Source organism: Panthera pardus, unplaced genomic scaffold (genome assembly GCF_024362965.1).
Source record: "Panthera pardus isolate Hobbes unplaced genomic scaffold, ASM2436296v1 HiC_scaffold_20, whole genome shotgun sequence".
Taxonomy (NCBI): Eukaryota; Metazoa; Chordata; class Mammalia; order Carnivora; family Felidae; genus Panthera; species Panthera pardus.
In genome coordinates this window covers 31,931,483-31,951,248 of record NW_026526766.1, presented here as the reverse complement: position 1 = coordinate 31,951,248, position 19,766 = coordinate 31,931,483, and the positions used below count along the sequence as shown (strand labels likewise).

At 35.6% G+C, this 19,766-nt stretch overlaps 1 protein-coding gene across 2 annotated transcripts in view; it reads right to left on the bottom strand.

Annotated features, from left to right (window-relative positions):
- The window catches only part of UHRF2 (ubiquitin like with PHD and ring finger domains 2), a 79,229-nt gene that overhangs the window by 54,544 nt on the left and 4,919 nt on the right, over window positions 1–19,766 (bottom strand). For both annotated transcript variants that reach the window (XM_019438120.2, XM_019438118.2), the window contains exons 2-3: window positions 17,486–17,719; window positions 5,415–5,674 (exon numbers count right to left, since the gene is read on the bottom strand). In XM_019438120.2, the coding sequence (XP_019293665.1) occupies window positions 5,415–5,674; window positions 17,486–17,719 (494 nt within the window). The remainder of the gene's footprint in view (window positions 1–5,414; window positions 5,675–17,485; window positions 17,720–19,766) is intronic.

Genomic DNA, 19,766 nt, shown 5'->3' with positions numbered 1-19,766 from the left:
AACTTTCCTCCATGAATCTGAAGTGCTGCTGACCAGCCTTTTGAGAAACACTAATGTAAAGGGACAATGTATAAATTTAAAAAGGTGAGGGTGCCTCGGTGGCTCAGTTGGTTGAGCCTCTTGATTTTGGCTCAGGTCATGATCCCAGAGTTGTGGGATCAAGCCCTGCATCGGGCTCTGTGCTGAGCACGGAGCCTGCTTGAGATTCTCTGTCTCCCTCTGCTCCTCCCCTGTTACCACACACACTCTAAAAAAAAAAAAAAAAAAAAAAAAAAAAAAACAAAAGGAAAAGGTGAAATCAATATGTAAAGTCATTCTTCTAAGCAGTAAGCAGAAGAGCAATGATAAAGTTACAGCCCTAACTTCTTCTGCCTCCTTCTGATTATAATCCATTCAGAAAATGGCATGTCAGAGAAAGTTGGAAGGAAATAGTCTAAGTCTTTGGAAATACACATAACAATAGGACAGTTTGGACCTCTCATTGTTGCTCCCTATACTCAATACCAACAGGACACTGACTTGATTAAAAATCTCCTACTCTCTCTCATCAAAACCCAGAAACCATTACATCTTGAAACTGCTTAAAATATTTTTGGGACTCCTTCAGAAATAGATCACTATATCAATACAGTTAAGAAAATCAGTGCTGCTCCCTTATAGAAAAACTACTTTTATCTAAAATACCACTTGATTTTATTTAGAACTGGCTCAGTGATTCTGTGCAATAATGAAGGCTACGCAAAGGTACTCAAAGGCATGCACCACAGGGTAGGAATAGCTTGAAAAATCTTAAAGAATGCTGAAAGCAATGACATTATCCTAGGACACTTCCCAGATGAGCTTTTAATTACAGCCTAGCATAAGTTACCCTGCAAGTCCTAAGTGATGCTATGGAATTTCCATCTGATTTCAATCCCACGGTAGAGCCTTGACACTGTTAAAAGCAATTTAACCTATTTAAATGTCGTGTAACACTAATGAGCTGTGGATTATCCCCGGAGAAAAAGGGCACAAAGGCATTCATGGACAGGTAAAGAACTTTGGTTCAAGGTATCTGTTCTGCAAAAAGCAATCGTAATTGGAAAGATTGACAGAAAACATTTTAATTATGTTAACAACCCTATATGCAATATATAGATATTTTATAAGAATGCTTCTCTCAAAATCACAGTATGGTAGAGTGGTTGCCAAGTATGTGCTTTCCTGAATTGGGATCTACCACTTACTAGCTGTCCAACATTAGGCAAGTTACTCTTAAATCTCAGTTATTTCCACTTACCACATAAAAAAGTATGTACATCACTGAGTTTTTATAAGGATTATATAAAAACAATCCAGGTAGAGTACTTGTTAGAATAATACTGTGTCAGGCACTGTACAAGATAATTATGGGGCGCCTGGGTGGCTCAGTCGGTTGAGCGGCCGACTTTGGCTCAGGTCATGATCTCGCGGTCTGTGAGTTCGAGCCCTGTGTCGGGCTCTGTGCTGACAGCTCAGAGCCTGGAGCCTGTTTCGGATTCTGTGTCTCCCTCTCTCTGACCCTCCCCTGTTCATGCTCTGTCTCTCCCTGTCTCAAAAATAAATAAAAGGTTAAAAAAAAAATTAAAAAAAAAAGATAATTATTAAATTAAGCTAGTATACTTTAAAAAGAATACTTCAAAATAATTTACTAAAAAATCAAAACAAAAAGAACCTTGGTTTCTGAGGTAAACTGACATTGCTATTTTAAGTGGGAGAGGAAGAGAGAGAGGGAGAGCGAGAGCGAGTGAGGGAACACCGTAAGAGCATGGAAGACCACACAGTTTTCATGTGATTATGAAAACTCTTAACAATGTTTAAGGATTTGAACTTTGCTGAATAATTACTCTTTCTTAACATATGGTATAGAAGGGGCTCCTGGCTCGCTCAGTCAGTGGAGCATGCAACCCTTGATCTCGGGGTTGCGAGTTCGAGCCCCATATTGGGTGTAGAAATTACTTAAAAATAAAATCTTTAAAAAAATAACTTCCATAAACATTTTCCATGTTTACATATATACTTCCTTATTCAAACTACTAGGTGTTTTCTAGATTTCTCTTCGTAGAAATCAGGTAAAATTTAGAAATCAAGATCTCTAAAAGGGGAACGCTCTTGCACTATTGGTGGGAATGCAAACTGGAGCAGCCACTCTGGAAAAGAGTATGGAATTTCCTCAAAAAACTAAAAACAGAGCTACCCTACAACGCAGCAATTGGGCTATTAGGTATTTACCCAAAGGGTACAAAATGCTGATTTGAAGGGGCACGTGCACCCAATGTTTATATCAGCACTACCAATAGCCAAATTATAGAAAGCCCAAATGTCTAAAAACTGACAATGGATAAAGATATGGTGTGTATATACATACATATGTACACACACACACACACACACACACACACACACACACACACACAACGGAATATTACTCAGTGATCAAAAAGAATGAAATCTTGCTATTTACAACAATGTGGATGGAACTAGAATGTATTATACGAAGCGAAATAAGTCAGTCAGAGAAAGACAAATACATATGATTCCACTCATGTGGAATTTAAGAAACAAAACAGATGAACATAGGGGAAGGGAAGGAAAAATAAGATAAAAACAGAGAGAAGCAAACCATAAGAGATTTTATGAGCTGTATGAATTTAAAAAAAATTTTTTTTAATGTTTATTTATTTTTAAGAGACAGAGTGTGAGTAGGGGAAGGGCAGAGAGAGAGAGAGAGAGAGAAAGAGAAAGGGAGGGGGAGGGAGAGGGGGAGAGGGGGAGAGGGGGAGAGGGGGAGAGGGGGAGAGGGAGAGAGGGAGAGAGGGAGAGAGGGAGAGAGGGAGAGAGGGAGAGAGGGAGAGAGGGAGGGAGAGAGGGAGGGAGAGAGGGAGAGAGGGAGAGAGAGAGGAAGGGAGACACAGAACCTGAAGCAGGCTCCAGGCTCAGAGCTGTTAGCACAGAGCCAGACAGGGGGCTCCAACTCAGGGACTGCGAGATCATGTCCTGAGCCCAACTCGGACACTTAACTGACTGAGCCACCCTGGCGCCCTGGTCCTGTTGGTATTCTTAAAGCATGAGAGATGGAAAATAATATTCCAAGGAGGGAATAACCAGTCCAGCACAACAGTAACATTACTGGGCTTATTCTAGATATTTTCTAGGTATCTAAGGATGATAAAACATCCTTACAGTGCATTTTTAAATTAAGTTTATTTATTTTGAGAGAGACAGTGGGAGTGGGGGAAGAGAGGGAGAGAGAACCCCAAGCAGGCTCTGCACTGACAGCCGATATAGGGCTCGAACTCACGAAACTGTAAATCACAAACTGAGCAGAAACCAAGGGTTGAACACTTAACTGACTGAGCCACCCAGGTGCCCCCAGTTTAAGTATCTAATAGCCATATTCTACTGATTCACTTGGAACTTACTACTCAATAAAATTCTATTACTGCTGCTAAGCCATACACTCCAAAAGCACTACACAATGTATGCTCCATCCAAGGAATCAAGAACTTTATTAGCTTAGTGAGATCATTATGTACTTTACTATAGTTTTTAACTTACTTTTCCAGTAACCATGGGAAACAAGATTAACAAGATTTGCTATCCATCTTTATTGGGTCATGTCTATACCAACCTTCTGTTATTTGAGATTCTTATCCAGAAGCTCATCTATTTTATACTTTGTTTTATATAGTCTTTTTCTCCTTTTAAAGATGTAAATGACATTTACCTACCACTAAGCTTCTGTCATCTTTTATCTCTTAAAGATAGTTCAACTATTATATCTTTTAAGTTGCCAACAGTGACACATTTAATTATAACACATAAAAGTATTTAGGACAAATTAATTTTAGTAAAAGAGAGTCTAAACCCAATAAGCATGAGAAGACTAACATTTATTCTAATGAAGACAAGTATCTCCTTCTTTAAAAAAACAAAAAACAAAACAACAACAAAAAAACCCCAGCCAAATCAATGCTGAGGTACAGTGATTTGTGCCCTAATTACACCAAACTCAGGCCTATCCCTGGAAAAGTCCTACTCCAATAGCAAGAGCCCCTAAACTGTTGAAAATTTAATAAGCCTTGGTTTGCTTAGTGTTTAAAGCTTAATACCCTATTTCTTTGCCATGCCATTCTGTACAATATACTTTGCCAATACTAGATGCTTTACTGGATTATTTCTTCTATTCTCTAAGAAATAAAACTCAAAGCAAATCAGGAACTCTAATTATTGATAGCAAATATACAGAGAGCTTAAGTTCCCTATACAGTATCTTGACTCTTTGCTACATCATTCATAAACTCATAAACTGATTACAACCAACACACCAACTCCAAACCCTTTCTATCTCAGCCTTGATTTACCAATAATGCCAGTTCTGGCCAATTCTAGATCTTAATATTCATTCTAGTTGTTGGTTATATGATGTCCTATTTGTTGTAGGAAGTCTCATTTGAAATAAGCAACGTTGGCAAGTTAGCCAAAACCATAAGAAATATCAGAAAAGTAGATTAAAGTGATCTACTTTTGACCCCTTTCCAGGTATCCTGGAACTCTGGGTTAACAGCAAAGTATTTTATACCATTTTATGGCAAGAAAAATCACAACTAGTTTTGGATACTGAACTCTTATACTAGATAAAGATTTGGTAGTCTAATATTTCCACACATTAAGGTTATCATGATGACTCAAGTTCATTTAGTGTGTTGAATAAATACTAAATCTGCCCCAATGGTAACTTTTATAGGATTTTGAAAATAGGTAATTAAAAAAAAAAAAAAATTCAGTTTTAGAATCTTGACCCTCAAGGCAAGTTCTTAACAGTTTTCAAATGAACATTTAAAAACATTTCATTGGGAGAGGGGGAGAAGGGAGTGACTGCTGGGTATGGGGGTTTTTGTGGGGAAGGAATAAAAATCTTCAAAAATTACTTTGTGGTCATGAACAATCCTGTGAATACACTAAAAACACTGAACTGTACCCTTTAAATGGGTAAACTGTGTATGTGAATTTTCTCAGTAAGCTATTCAACAAACATTCTTAACCTCATCCTAAAAGCTACTACTCTACATGTTATTACATGCTTTCTAAAACATTACTGAATACACATAAACAAAAAAACCCACTAATATCACAGAGGAAGAGACAAAGAGAAACTATTACATGCTAAATTAAGCCAGGTATTAAGATACCAAAAACAACAAACCACTTAGGAGCCAGAGATGACTAAGCATTAAGAAGCCCTTATTACAACCATTAAACAAAGGATAACAGACTGAACATGACCCCTAAAAGATTTCTCCAGAGAGACTATTATTTGAAAACAATCTTGGATGGAAGGCTTTGCTTCTATAAACAAAAATATGAATGAAGTCCTCAATAGCATGAGCACTTACTCATCATACTCGATATGATAAATAACGTCTTCATCAGCAGCAACAGAGTCTGAATTAGACGTAGAGGGCACACTGTCCAATTTATTTGTGTTCTCTTTGGAATTATGATTTACATTTCCATTAGTCCTTTTACAAGAACTGCCATTCTTCAGTGGAGTTTTGCCACGTGAATGTCCATCAGAAGCTCTAGTAACACTACGTATACGGGCTTCAAACCAAGCACCAAGGCCGACATCTCTGGCATCCACCAATTCATTTACCTAAAAAAAGTTTAAAATTAGTTAATGAAGCTTAATTTCATCTATTGCTTCAAAAACCATACTATAACTCAAGTTACTGTGAGAATTATCAAGGTTAATAACATTTGCAGCTATTCATGTTTAATTTCAAAGATTAGATCAGAACTATTCTTTTTGGACTATACTGTGAAATCTGTTATTTACTAATATGAAAATTAACTTTCCTTCCAATTTTGTTCAATGAAATAGATGTTTTCTTTTACTCCTTGCCTGGGTCTACATTAGACTTTTAAAAATATCATTCTTGTGTTCCCAAGAGTTGTTCTAGCAAGTCATTAAATAAGTATTTCACTTAGTGAAAAGCAGGGACTTCATAGTATTGTGGCTGTTATTGATTTGCTCCATTAATTTCTTCAGAATCCTAGCAATAACTTATATAGTCAGTTCAACAGAAAACAGTTAAGTATTAAACAGAAGAAACTTGAAAATGGGGGAAATTATACACATGAATAAAGAGAAGAATCTAGTGAACCTATATATATAAAATGGGGTAAGTTCCACTACCTGTTAATAATTCACTAACAAATACATTATTTAGTATTTCAAAGAACAAAGAAAATAAAAAAGAGAACAGATGTATAAGATGCAAAATAGATGTAACTCAGGTCTAGTGGATGATTCAGAACTAAACCATGCAATCTGACAAAAGGAAAACTGTACATTAGAAAATATGACTATCAGGGGCGCCTGGGTGGCTCAGTCAGTTAAGCGTCCGACTTTGGCTCAGGTCACAATCTCACGAGTCGTTGAGTTCCAGCCCGTATCAGGCTCCACGCTGACAGCATGAAGCCTACTGGGGATTCTCTCCCTCTCTCTCTGTACCTCCTTGGCTCATGGTCGCTCTCTCTCTCAAAATAAATAAGTAAATAATAAATAAATAAACAAATAAAATATACATGTATATGTACATATAAATAAAATATATATGTATATATATAAAGGTTTCAAACTACCAAGCTAACATACAAGGTAGACTATAGACAAAACCAAAAAATATTAACAATCACTGCCATTAGAGGTATAATATCTGACCAAAAGTACTGTAAATAATGAATACAACAGCAAATGAAAAGTTTCAAAGACATAATAACATCTGACATAATATGAGAACAAAGAGTTTAGGAGGACAGAAAAAGATGTAAGGGTAAACCAGTCTAGACATAAGAAAGAATCAGAGCTGAAACACGACATACTTTACACAAATTAATTCATTTGGACACAAATGCTTTTCTTCAATAGTCACTGACAAATTTAAAGACATTTACTTTCTTACAGGCAACATTAGGTAAAACAAAAACTAAAGTTAAGGTCTATCATACTTGGGAGAATAAACTGAGACTATTCTTTCACAGCAAATCAAAATATAAGATTGTATGTAGCACTACATAATTATAGAAGAAAATGTGGCATGCAATGGATACTGAAATAGTAACAGGAAACATAAGGAAATCTAAAAATACTCCCATTGCTTATACATCACACATAAGAGAACTTACTATCTCAAAGAGGTAGGACATCCTTTGAGTACAGCAACCTGAGACTTATAATTGTAAACAAGATCTACAAATTTTCATTAAGCATATGACAATGTATATAACCTGGGTGGGGAAAAAATGCCTTTTAATTAAAAAGTAAGGTTTTAGCACATTATGTGGACATACTAAACTAGGTCAAATTTGAATGTGTCAAAATGCATGCAAGAAGTTAAAGGTAAAGCCTAGGTTTTGAATATAGTATAGAAGACGGTACTTAATATGATTAACATGAAAATAGGATACTGCCATGGTAAATTTCTTGGATTTCATGGTAATCCAGTTCAAATTCAGAACTGATTGATAAAAAGTTAGGATATGTTATGATAAAAAAACCCTCTGTAAAGTAGGTCTAGATGAAACATATCTCAGTAATAATGGCCTTATGTGAAAAACCCACAGCTAACACACTCAATGGTGAAAAACAGAGTTGTTCCGAGGTCAAGAACGAGACAAGGATGTCCACTCTCACCACTTTTATTCAAATTAGCACTGGAAGCCCTAGCTACAGCAATTAGACAAATAAATAAAAGGCATCCAAATGGGGCCGCCTGGGTGGCTCCGTCGGTTAAGCGGCCGACTTCGGCTCAAGGTCATGATCTCACGGTCCGTGGGTTCAAGCCCCGCATCAGGCTCTTGTGCTGACAGCTCAGAGCCTGGAGCCTGTTTCAGATTCTGTGTCTCCCTCTCTCTGACCCTGCCCCGTTCATGCTCTGTCTCTGTCTCAAAAATAAATAAATGTTAAAAAAAAAAAAATTAAAAAAAAAAAAGGCATCCAAATGGCAAGAAGTCAAACTCTCATTATTTGCAGATGACATACTATACACAGAAAACTTGAAAGACTCCACCAAATAACTGTTAGTGATAAATGAATTCAGTAAAGTCATAGGATACAAGATCAATGTACAGAACTCTGTTGCATTTCTTTTTGTTGTTATTGCATTTCTATACACTAATAAGGAAATAGCAGAAAAGAAAATAATCTCATTTACAGTTGCACCAAAAATAATAAAATTATCCAGGAATAAACTTAACCAAAGAGGTGAAAGACCTGTACTCTGAAAACTATAAAACACTGATGAAAAAAATTCAAGACACAAAGACAGAAAGACATTCCATGCTCATGAATTAGAAGAACAAATACTGTTAAAACGTCTAGACTATCCAAAGCAATCTACAGATTCAACACAATCCCTATCAAAATACCAACAGCATTTTTCATAGAACTAGAAAAAAAAAATCTTAAAATTTCTATGGAACCAAAAAAAGTCCTCGAGTAGCCAAAGCAATGTTGAAAAAAGAAAAACAAAGCTGGAAGTATCACAATTCCAGATTTCAAGTTATACTACAAAAAGAGATAATAATTAAAGCAGTATGATACTGGGGCACCTGGGTGGCTCAGTGAGTTGCACGTTCAACTCTTAATTTCAGTTTAGGTCATGATCCCAGGGTCGTGGGATCAAGCCCTGCATCAGGCTCTGTGCTGAGCATGGAGCCTGCTTAAGATCTGCTGTCTCTCCCTCTGCTCCTTTCTCCTGCTTGCACTCTCTCAAATCAAAAAATAAAAACAAAAAACCCAAAAACACCTAGTATGGTGCTGACACAAAAACAGACATATGGGTCAATGGAACAGAACAGAAAACCCAGAAATAAACCCATAATTATATGGTCATTTAATTGTTGACAAAGGAAGAATAAAGATCCAATGGGAAAAAGTCTCTTCAACAAATGGTGTTGGAAGAACTGGACAGCCACATACAAAAGAATGACACTGGACAACTTTCTTACACCAAACACAAAAATAAATTCTAATGTGGGACCTAAAATCATCAAAATCCTAGAAGGGAGCACAGGCAGTAATGTCTCCGACACTGGCCATAGTATCTCCTCAGTATGGCCATATGATTTGTCATAAATCACTATACTCAGGGAAGGGAAATAAAAGGAAAAATAAACAACTGCGACTACATTAAAATAAAAAAACTTCTGCATAGTGAAGGAAACAATCAACAAAACTCAAAGGCAACCTAATGAATGGGAAAAGATATTGGCAAATGACATATCCAATAAAGGATTAGTGTCCAAAATATATAAAGAACTGATAAAACTTAATACTCAAAAAACAAACAATCCAATTAAAAGATGGGCAGATGACATGAATAGACATGTCTCCAAAGAAGACATACAGATGGCCAACAAACATGTGAAAAGATGCTCAACATCACTCATCATCAGGGAAATGCAAATCAAAACTACAAGGAGATATTACCTTACACCTGTCAAAATGGCTAAAATCAAAAACACAAAAAGCACCCAATGTGGGTGAGGATGTGGAGAAAGGGGAACCCTCCTGCACTGTTGGTGGGAGTACAAACTGATGCAGCCATTGTAGATAACAGTATAGAGGTTCCTCAAAAAGTTAAAAATAAAACTACCTTATTATTCAGTAAAGCACACTACTGGGTGTTTATAAAGGATACAAAAACACTAATTTGAAAGGCTATATTCACCCATGTTCCACCATTATTTACAACAGCGAAATTATAGAAGTAGCCCAAGTATCCATAGATAAATGAATAAAGACATGGTGTATACACACACAGACACAGACACACACATGTAGTATTATTCAGCCATTAAAAAGGAATGAAATCTTTGCATTCCTTTATTTATTATTATTTGCAATAACATGGATGGAGCTAGAGAGTACAATGCTAAATGTCAGTCAGAGAAAGGCAAATTCCATGATTTCACTCATGTGGAATTTAAGAAAACAAATGAACAAAAGAAAAAAAAAAGAGAGAGACAAACCATGAAACAGACTCAACTACAGAGAACAGCCTGGTGGTTATCAAACCGGAAGTGAGCGGGGGATGGATGAAATAGGTGATGGGTTGGGGTGCCTGGGTTAAGCATCAGACTCTTGATTTCAACTCAGGTCATGAACTCATTCGTGGGTTCATGAGATCAAGCATGGTGCCTTCTCTCATCCCACCCTCTGCACGCACTCTCAAAATAAATAAATAAACTTTAAAAAAAAAAAAGGGAAATAGGTGATGGGGATTAAAGAGTACACTCATCATGATGAGCACTAATATACAGAATGTTGCATCACTATACTGCACATGTGAAGCTGATATAACTGTGTTAACTATACTGCAATAAAATAAAAAGAAATACAAAATCTAAACACCTCTACCCTGAATAAATAAACGGAATTCTTATATAAAAATCTTCCTATCACCATGGTGTGGGTGGGAGGGGAAGGTGGGCTCACTGACAAGTTGTTTATGGTCTATCTAGAAAGAGGTAATCTATCCTCAGCCAGCAAGTACCTCCCCCAAAGAGGTCAAAACATCAAAACATGTAAAGATACAGGAAAACAAATTAATGGGGGAGAGGTGTTTGAGCTGAAGTCATGAGATAAAGTTAAAAACAAAACAAACCCAATTATATAAATTATGTAAATATAAAAAACATAGCCACATTCAGAGAAGAATCTACCACATCCAAGTAGGTGATATAAAAAAAGAAAAAAAGGAAGTATGGGAGGCAAGGAGAAATCATTAAAAAATGAAATATCAACAAATACTAGAAAATTTACTATATGCCAGGTGTACTCCTAAGCACTTTATATGTTCTGTTTAAAACACACCAGCTCTGCAGATAAACCTAGGTTTAAGTTTGTCTCTAACATCTACTAGATATAACCTAGAACAAATTACTTAACCTCCCTCACCTCAGCATCTTTATATACTTTGCTGTGTATTAAGAGATTGGGTGACAAAATCCACACGATGTGCCAACCTAGCAAGCATAGACACAAATGAAACAACTTTGCCTCCTTCTGCTAAGTATCAGTATGTCCAATTATAAGACTCATTAAACCTCAGTATAGTCTTAATACCATAGTCTTCTTAGTAAAGATATTAGCAGTTTATAATTATGCTCATTAACTCCTTTAATAACTATAATACAAAGTCATTCTTATTTTCGAATGAGGTACAGAAGTAAATACACTAGTCCTCAGAAGATACACAGCTAGAAGTGGGAACTGTGATAAAGCTGATACAGGTTTCTCTGACTCTGGGACTCTCTCACTATATCATGCTGTTTTCTAAAATTTACAAATCAGAGAACAATGTGGTTCCATTTACATAGAGTTCAGAAAGAAAATAAGGGATGCCAATATAGGTTAAAGGTTATTAAGAGGTTATTAAAGGGTAACAGTAGGATAAAGTTAATAAAAAGTGAAGAAATAATTACCATAGAAATTTGGGTTATTAGTGGGGCGCCTGGGTGGCTCAGTCAGTTAAGTGTCCAACTTCAGCTCAGGTCAGGATCTTGTGGTTTGTGAGTTCGACCCCCACGTCAGGCTCTGTGCTGACAGCTCAGAGCCTGGAGCCTGCTTCAGATTCTGTGTCTCCCCACTTTCTCTGTCTCTCCCATGTTCATGCTCTGTCTCTCTCTGTCCCTCAATAATAAATAAACATTTAAAAAAATTTTTTTAGAAGTTTGGGTATTAGTTACAACTAGGGAGGAGGGAGTAAGAATCAAGAGGGGGCCCCTGGGAAGTTCATGGGGGACTGCTTTATATTTCCTAATTTGGTGGTATTTACAGACATTGACTTCATAATATTTCACTAAGCTCTACTTTTTTGTATTGTCTATTACACTTCATAATCAAAAAGGTTAAAAATCAAGAAGAGCTGCACTATATGTAAAAGAAAATACTAAAGTATCCAGGAATTTTACTTAGTAATTATTGTGAAGTTTCCTCTTTCCTTTATTTCCTATAATGAGCATTAGAATATATGTAAAATTTAACAGTGCCACACACTTAACTAAACTCTAAAGGGCTTATTAGCATCATCATTCCAGAGTTATTTAGGCCAAGATGACAGTCATTTCAACAGTAGGATCTACTGTGAGTCATTCAAAGCTTCTGCATCCAAAAACCAGAACTAAACTCTATTTAGGTATTAAAAGTCCACTTTGTTTGAGAAAATTACCTCTCAGAAACAATGGGAACGGATGGACCCAGCCTCTGCACAATCTTCCACAGGCTGAGTGTGATAATGATACCTAGTTTCATTATGAAAAGATGTCTGAAACTGACCAAATGTTGCTCAGTTACCAAATAGGGCGAAACAAGAATGACGGTGGGTAAGAATTTCATTAAAATTCTATCTTCATGTATTAAGTTTAAATGTTTACCTATGCCACTTTTGAGATACTAACTTGAAAATGCATTTTTTTGTATCCACTTGAGGTCCAAAGAAAAGTTTAGGCAAAAAGGAAAGCCCCAAATCTGTTTGCTCATCCATAAAGCAATTTTAATTACAGACAGTCCTATGTCTATGAAAGGAAAATCTTTGCAAAGCAAAAGTGACATAAGCAGTAATTCAAGATAAAGGCAAAAAAAACCCTCCCAATTTTACTGAGCTAGGAACAATTTAATTTTGATGAGACTTGCTTAAAGGAAAATATTCAAAACAAACCAATTTAAAGGTAGCAGCTTCTAAGAGTTTTCAGGTTAGCCAAAGATAAGTTTTAATAGCTAACAACATTCCATGAAAACAGGGGGCAATATCATTTGTTTATCCTTGCATCTCTAATATCTAGTACAAATATATACTAGATAACCATTTATTTGATGAATGAATTACCCAGAAATAAGCACTTCTACATCAAAAAAAAAAAAAAATCAGTGAAAATTTCAAATACCTATGACAATTACTAAGCTTAATGAAAAAAGCAAATAAATCTGTTACTCTCTTCAACTAGTAAGTTAAATGCAGCTCTGACTAAACATTACAAATAACAGCCTTTTGAGAGTTTAAGTTCCAGCTTGTATGTGTGTTTCATGTGTTTCCTAAATGAGGAAAGGGAGACCATGTAAAACTTGCCACATTTGTACCACTGGGAAGCAGCTGAACTGGAATTTGAAAGCAAGTCTGATGACAAAACTGAATACCTTAACCTCTACGCTATATATTAACATGAAATATAAGAGTTGTTTAAAAAGTTAGGTACATGAGGGGTGATTGACCAGCTCAAGTCAGTAGAGCATATGACTCTTGACCTCAGGGCCATTACTCAAGCCCCACACTGGATGTAAAGCTTTTAAAAAAAAAAAAAAAACCGACAAAAAATACTCCTGTGTCCTATACATAAAATCCTCTTTAAAAAGAAAAAAAAAGAAGAAAAAAAATGTATTAAAAAAAGTTAGGTGCTAGAAATAGTGGGCAAAGTAGTAATACTGAAAATGAAATGCATAGATCTGCTGAGAAAAGCAGTTTCTCATAATGGTCTTCTGAATTTGGTTGGAGACATGGAAGGGTACTGAGAAATATGCTAAACAGAAAGAATTTAAGTTGACTAGACAGCTTAACCTGGACAATACATAAGCTGGCCCTCCTATGAAAATAAATTCTATACCTTCACTGCCCAAAATCTATCAAGTCAAATGTAGCAGCTTCTCAACTGTTACCCTTAGCCAAAAAGTCAAAATGTAAACTTAACATAGATACAGATGGCTACATACATATTTATGGATATATGGATATACAGGAATTATATATACATACATAAACCTCCTTAGTCTGGCATCTAAGAGTAATAAGAGCAATGATACTCCAGTAGCAAGAAGCATACCTAGTCCCCAGATCTTGGTTTCTAATACCATTCCCCAATTAAAGAATCAAGGCTCCTTAAGGAAATGGTTGATTCCAGGGCTGGGGCAGAAATAACTAAGATGAGCCTGGAGCAACTTCTAGGGCCAGAAAGAAGGTGCTTTAACAAAAACAAAAAACCCCACAAAAATGGAGGTATACTGAAGGGATATGTGGAAAAAAATATCCCTACTGATGTGAATAAATGACTAACAAAAAATAAATGGGGGAAAAGAGATCAGTCTCTCATGTAGAATTCCCAATACATTTTGTAGGTAATCTACCCTTCATGAAGTAGAGTTCATAACTCCCTCCTTAAGTTTGGGCTACAGGTAGGGACTTCATCTCAAAGACTACAGCATGGAAAAAGGGGGAGGGGAAGAGTAACTTCACAGTGAAGAAACTTGACAAATGTTACCTCAGCCAGGTAATTAAGGTTCATAGCAACAGGGATAACTTAACTACTGATGTAAAAACCCAAGCTATAATTAGCAAATGGAATGCTGATAGCTTGTGCCCTACATAGGATGTGATGAAAATAGCACTATACTTCTGTGGTTTTCCTCCAAAAATATGTAAATCCAGTCTAATGATGAGGAAAACAAGATGAATACTAATAGAAGGGTATTTTACAAAGTATCTGACCAGTACTCCTCGAAACTGTCAAGGTCATCAAAAAGAAAAGTCTGAAAAACTGTCACAGCCAAGAGGAGCCTAAGGAAATTCAACAACCATTCTCTATCGCACTAATGTAAATATGGTACCCTAGATGGGATTCTGGAATAGAAAAAGGACATTAGATAGAAGCTAAGGAGACAGGGTTCATTAATTATAACTAATGTACCATAGTATCATTAATGTAAAATGCTAAAGTTAACAGGGCAAACCAGGTGTGTAATATATGGAAAATTCTAGTATCTTCCCAATTATGCTATAAATCTAAAATTGTCCTAAAATAACAAATTTATTTAGAAAAAAAACATAGAAAATACTGGTTACTCAGAGGGATGAAATCTCCAAAAGGGGACTTTCAATATTAATAATTCTGTCTAAATTTTGAGTACTACATAAAAGTTTTTTTAAATTTATTTATTTTAATGTTTTATTTATTTTTAGAAAGAGAGAGCATAAGCAGGTGAGGGGCTGAACGAGAGGGACACAGAATCCGAAGCAGGCTCCAGGCTCTGAGCTGTCAGCACAGAGCCTGACGCGGGGCTCAAACTCACAAGTTGTGAGATCATGACCTGAGCTGAAGTTGGATGCTTAACCGACTGAGCCACCCAGGCACCCCCATAAAAGTTTTAATTGATATGTCTTGCTCATATCATGTTAATTTATTCCCAGACTTTACATTTTCTTATTGTAAGTTTTTTTTCTTTTACTAAATGATGGTAACAAGGAAAGCTATTGGTATTTAAAGAGCCACCTTACTGACTGTTCACATCCTTCTAATAGGTTTATCTTAGTCTTTCCATATATCCATAAATAACTTTGCCTTCTCCAATATTTACACTTTGTTGTTCTCCTGCCTATCTGCATCATCTAGAAAGACGTTAAGTAACAGCATTAACTGACTTCTGTGGCTCCTGTCTTTAATGGGAAGGCTTTTGGCTTTTCCCCACTATTATATGAAGTATGGTTTAAAATATTCATCCACTCCCCTTGTTTCACTTACCAAGGATTTTTTAAAATTTAGAAATGGACCCCCCCTTTTAAGATTAGATCACTTATTTATTAATATGATGAATTATATTACTATATTGGGGGTTGGGTGAAATGGGTGAAGGGAGTCAACTGTGTGGTAACAGAAGGTAACTAGACTCGTGGTGATCACCTCGTAGTGTTATCAAATTATAAAGCTGTACACCTGAATTTTAGGTGGCAAACTATAAAGCTATATAACTTGAAACTTCTATTTAAAAAAAAAAATCCAAATAATGAACTACCCCACTTCTTGACAAACCATACTTGGTCAAGGTATTATGTTCTTTTAACATATAATCATAGTTTTATTTGCTAAATATAACTTAGGTTTTACATCAATAACTTAGTGATACTGGTGTCCTTTTTGTCATGTTTTAGAATCAGCATTATATTAAATTTAAAAAGCAACTGGAAGCTTTCCTTTTTTTTAAGATGTGGGTCAATTTAGATAATACAATAGAGGTTTAAGGTAATTTATCAGTGTAGCCATCTAGACCAGGTACTTTGGAGATATAGGTCTTGGTGGGTTTTCTTGATTCTATATACATATGGACTTTCTGCATTTCTCCTTAGATCAAAAATTATCTCTATTTGCATTTTCTTAAATAATTTATTTCAGCTACCAATTTTTTAAATTTTCGCCTTAAAAATGCTCTAAAAAATTGAGTCTAGGTCCCAATTTGTCCCAACCAGTATGAATGAAGAAAAATAGTTTTAAGGATAGAAAAGGATGAAGGAAACTGTCAATTATTTCTACAAAATTTATTAGAATTTGAAAAAGTTGGTAGATACAAGGGTCAATAAATATTATCAATTGCACTTCCATATGTATGCAAACAAATCACAATTTTAAAAGATAACCATTTATAATAGCATTTAAAAATGCAGCTACTAGAATAAGATATATAGAGAAAACTGATAATGAGGTAAAGATCGAAGTTGATGGAGACATTATGTTCAAGAATGAAGGTCAATTCTCCAAGTTACTCTATAGATTCAGTTCCCATCAAAATCCCATATTATTTATCTGCAGAGTTTTGGCAAACTAATTTTAAAATTCTTACATCCAAATGTTAAGCAAGACACCCTTGACTAGGAATAGATCTGGGAGATTGGGGGTAGGGAGGTAACAGTCTACTAGGCTACTAGTACTTAGAATAGTATAAGCACAGAAATACACAAGCAGACCAATGGAACACAGTAGACAGCAGTTATGCAGCATCCTGTGAGTGAACGAGCACTATTTCTAGACAAAAATTCCTAATGAAATTCTAGAACATGTGCACCTAGATACACAAAGGTTCAAAATAGCTGAAACTGGGAAAAGTCCAAATGTATCTATTAATCATGGATTAAATATACTGTAGCATGTTAATAGAATAATGTAATCATGAAAAGTAAAATACAACTATATGCATGAGAATCAAAGCTGTGAAAAAGTAGAATTCCATTAGATAGACTTCAAATATAGGCAAAGCAAATCATTTTTTTAGAGGTAACATAAGTAGTAACACTAAAGAAAAACAAAACAAAATGATCATGATAGTTTACCTCTTCAGATAAGAGGGAGATATGTTCTGGGAGAGGCACACAAAAGGCTTTAAAAAGGAACTGGCATTATTCTACTTAACCTCACTGCAATTACATAGGTTTTTGTTTTATATTCTTTAAACTGTACTTATACATTTTATATACATTTATCTATATACTTCACAATTTTTAAAGACTACTTTTAAAAGTTAAAGTATCAACAGCTCAGTCTTTACTTGCAAATAAGTGAAGATTGATTGCCATTTGAAACATTCTAAAGAGAACAGACATCTGTATTCTCACAACTATGAAGTCTAAAGAAGACAACATACCTTATATAGCCCAATGCCAGGATCAATAAGAAAATCACAAGTTGATGTAGACGGCTGACCAGAAAGTCCCACCCTTGGGGTTTTCTTTACTTTAGGTGGGCTATTAGAACAGGGTTTGGCCTGTACATCAGTCTGTTTAGATGTGCTAGGAAGATCAGGGTCTGGGCGAACTAGTAGCTGAATTATGTCATTCAGTCCAACATCATAGTCAAATAAAGTATATCCATTTTCCAACTAGAAAAAAAGAATAAAAAAGATTAAAATGCTTCTCTAAAAATTTGATCTTTCTACATCTTTAGTTGCTCAACTGTCCTAGCCAAATTATTAAAACAAAATTCAGAGCAATGCAATTTAGTGAACTTAAAACCATTCCTACTACTTTATGGCCTCAGATGTCAGCATCTTCTCAGGACCTCAATAAATTCTTAAGAATCATTCTGTATTACCTATCAGGAAGACGGATAGCCACTGAAACCAAGAATGTACCATTGCTTCTGTGACTTCAACACCCAGGCAGAAAAACTCTAGATTTCTCACCAGGTCTTATTTATTTTAATTAACAGTATCTGAATCCACTGTAAGAAAGGAAGGTGAATTTTGAAAGTAAGAGGTTTTATGATCTTGTGTTCATAAAGACATTAAGTTAAAAATTTTATGTTTCTGAAGCACTGTAATTTTTTTTTAAATAAAAAAAAAATTGAAGAATAATTACAATTATTGTTCATGGTATTCCACTTGCCTAAAGTTCTCTAATTCTATTTGTAAAGGTTGTCAAGTTGTATCATGAAAAGTCTTCCAGGATGAATAGTGAATAAATTACCTTGCAACTTACCCATATTTTGGTAGAGACCTTGCCCACCTCCCCAATTTGCGGAAGTCCTAATCCCAAATATCTCAGTATGTGACTTTATTTGGAAACAGGATCTTTACAGAAGTAATCAATTAAAATTAGGTCATATGAGTGGGCTCTAAACCACTGTAATTGACATCCTCATAAAAAGTTTAAATTTGGAACACAGAAACAAACACAGAAGGAAGATGTGGAGGCAGCCACCTGACTGGAGCAATGCACCTACAAGCCAAGGAACTTAACAATGGATTGCTGGCAAACACTAGAAGCTGAAGGAAACAAGGATTCTCTATTAGAACCAGGAAACATGACCCTGATGATATTTTGATTTCAGACTCATAGCCTCTGGAAATAGAAGACAATAAATTTCTATCGTTTTAAGCCATGTAAGTTTTGGTACTTTGTTATAGAAACCCTCGAAAACTAAAAGTCTCCATTTTGTTTCTTTATAAAGTCAGTTGGCTATTTCACCATGATACAATAATAAAACCAAACTCCATAAATATCAAAACTATCATTTCCCCAGAAACATTACTGATTTAATCACTATTCATTTCCCCCTCTTTGTATATCATTCCTGTCACCAATCCTCAACTCCCTAACACAATAAGGCCATATTTCCAAAATCCACCAAAGAATGAAAGTTTGTCCATAAATATTGATAGACTTACTAAATGTACTAGATGAGTAATTTTAATTCAAGTGGTCCCAAAACACATCTAGCACAATCCTGCACATTACAGGTGTTACAGTTTTAACTACAATATGGGATCAAAAAATTCACAAATTTCCCAGGGGGGAATTAGACACCATCTCACAGGTTAGTTAACATACTTATTCCAAATAAGCCTAAGGAGTCTCTCAGGTCAATAAGCAGATAAGTCCCTATAGGGATTAGAGACTGTTTTGTTTTTAAATAAGGTAAGCAAAGGAGTACTGATGCATAGGGGCACTTGTACCCCAATGTTTATAGCAGCACTCTCAACAATAGCCAAATTATGGAAAGAGCCTAAATGTCCATCAACTGATGAATGGATAAAGAAATTGTGGTTTATATACAATGGAGTACTATGTGGCAATGAGAAAGAATGAAATATGGCCTTTTGTAGCAACGTGGAAGGAACTGGTGAGTGTTATGCTAAGTGAAATAAGCCATACTGAGAAAGACAGATACTATATGTGTTCACTCTTATGTGGATCCTGAGACACTTAACAGAAACCCATGGGGGAGGGGAAGGAAAAAAAAAAAAGAGGTTAGAGTGGGAGAGAGCCAAAGCACAAGAGACTGTTAAAAACTGAGAACTGAGGGTTGATGGGGGGTGGGAGGGAGGGGAGGGTGGGTGATGGGTATTGAGGAGGGCACCTTTTGGGATGAGCACTGGGTGTTGTATGGAAACCAATTTGACAATAAATTTCATATACTGAAAAAAT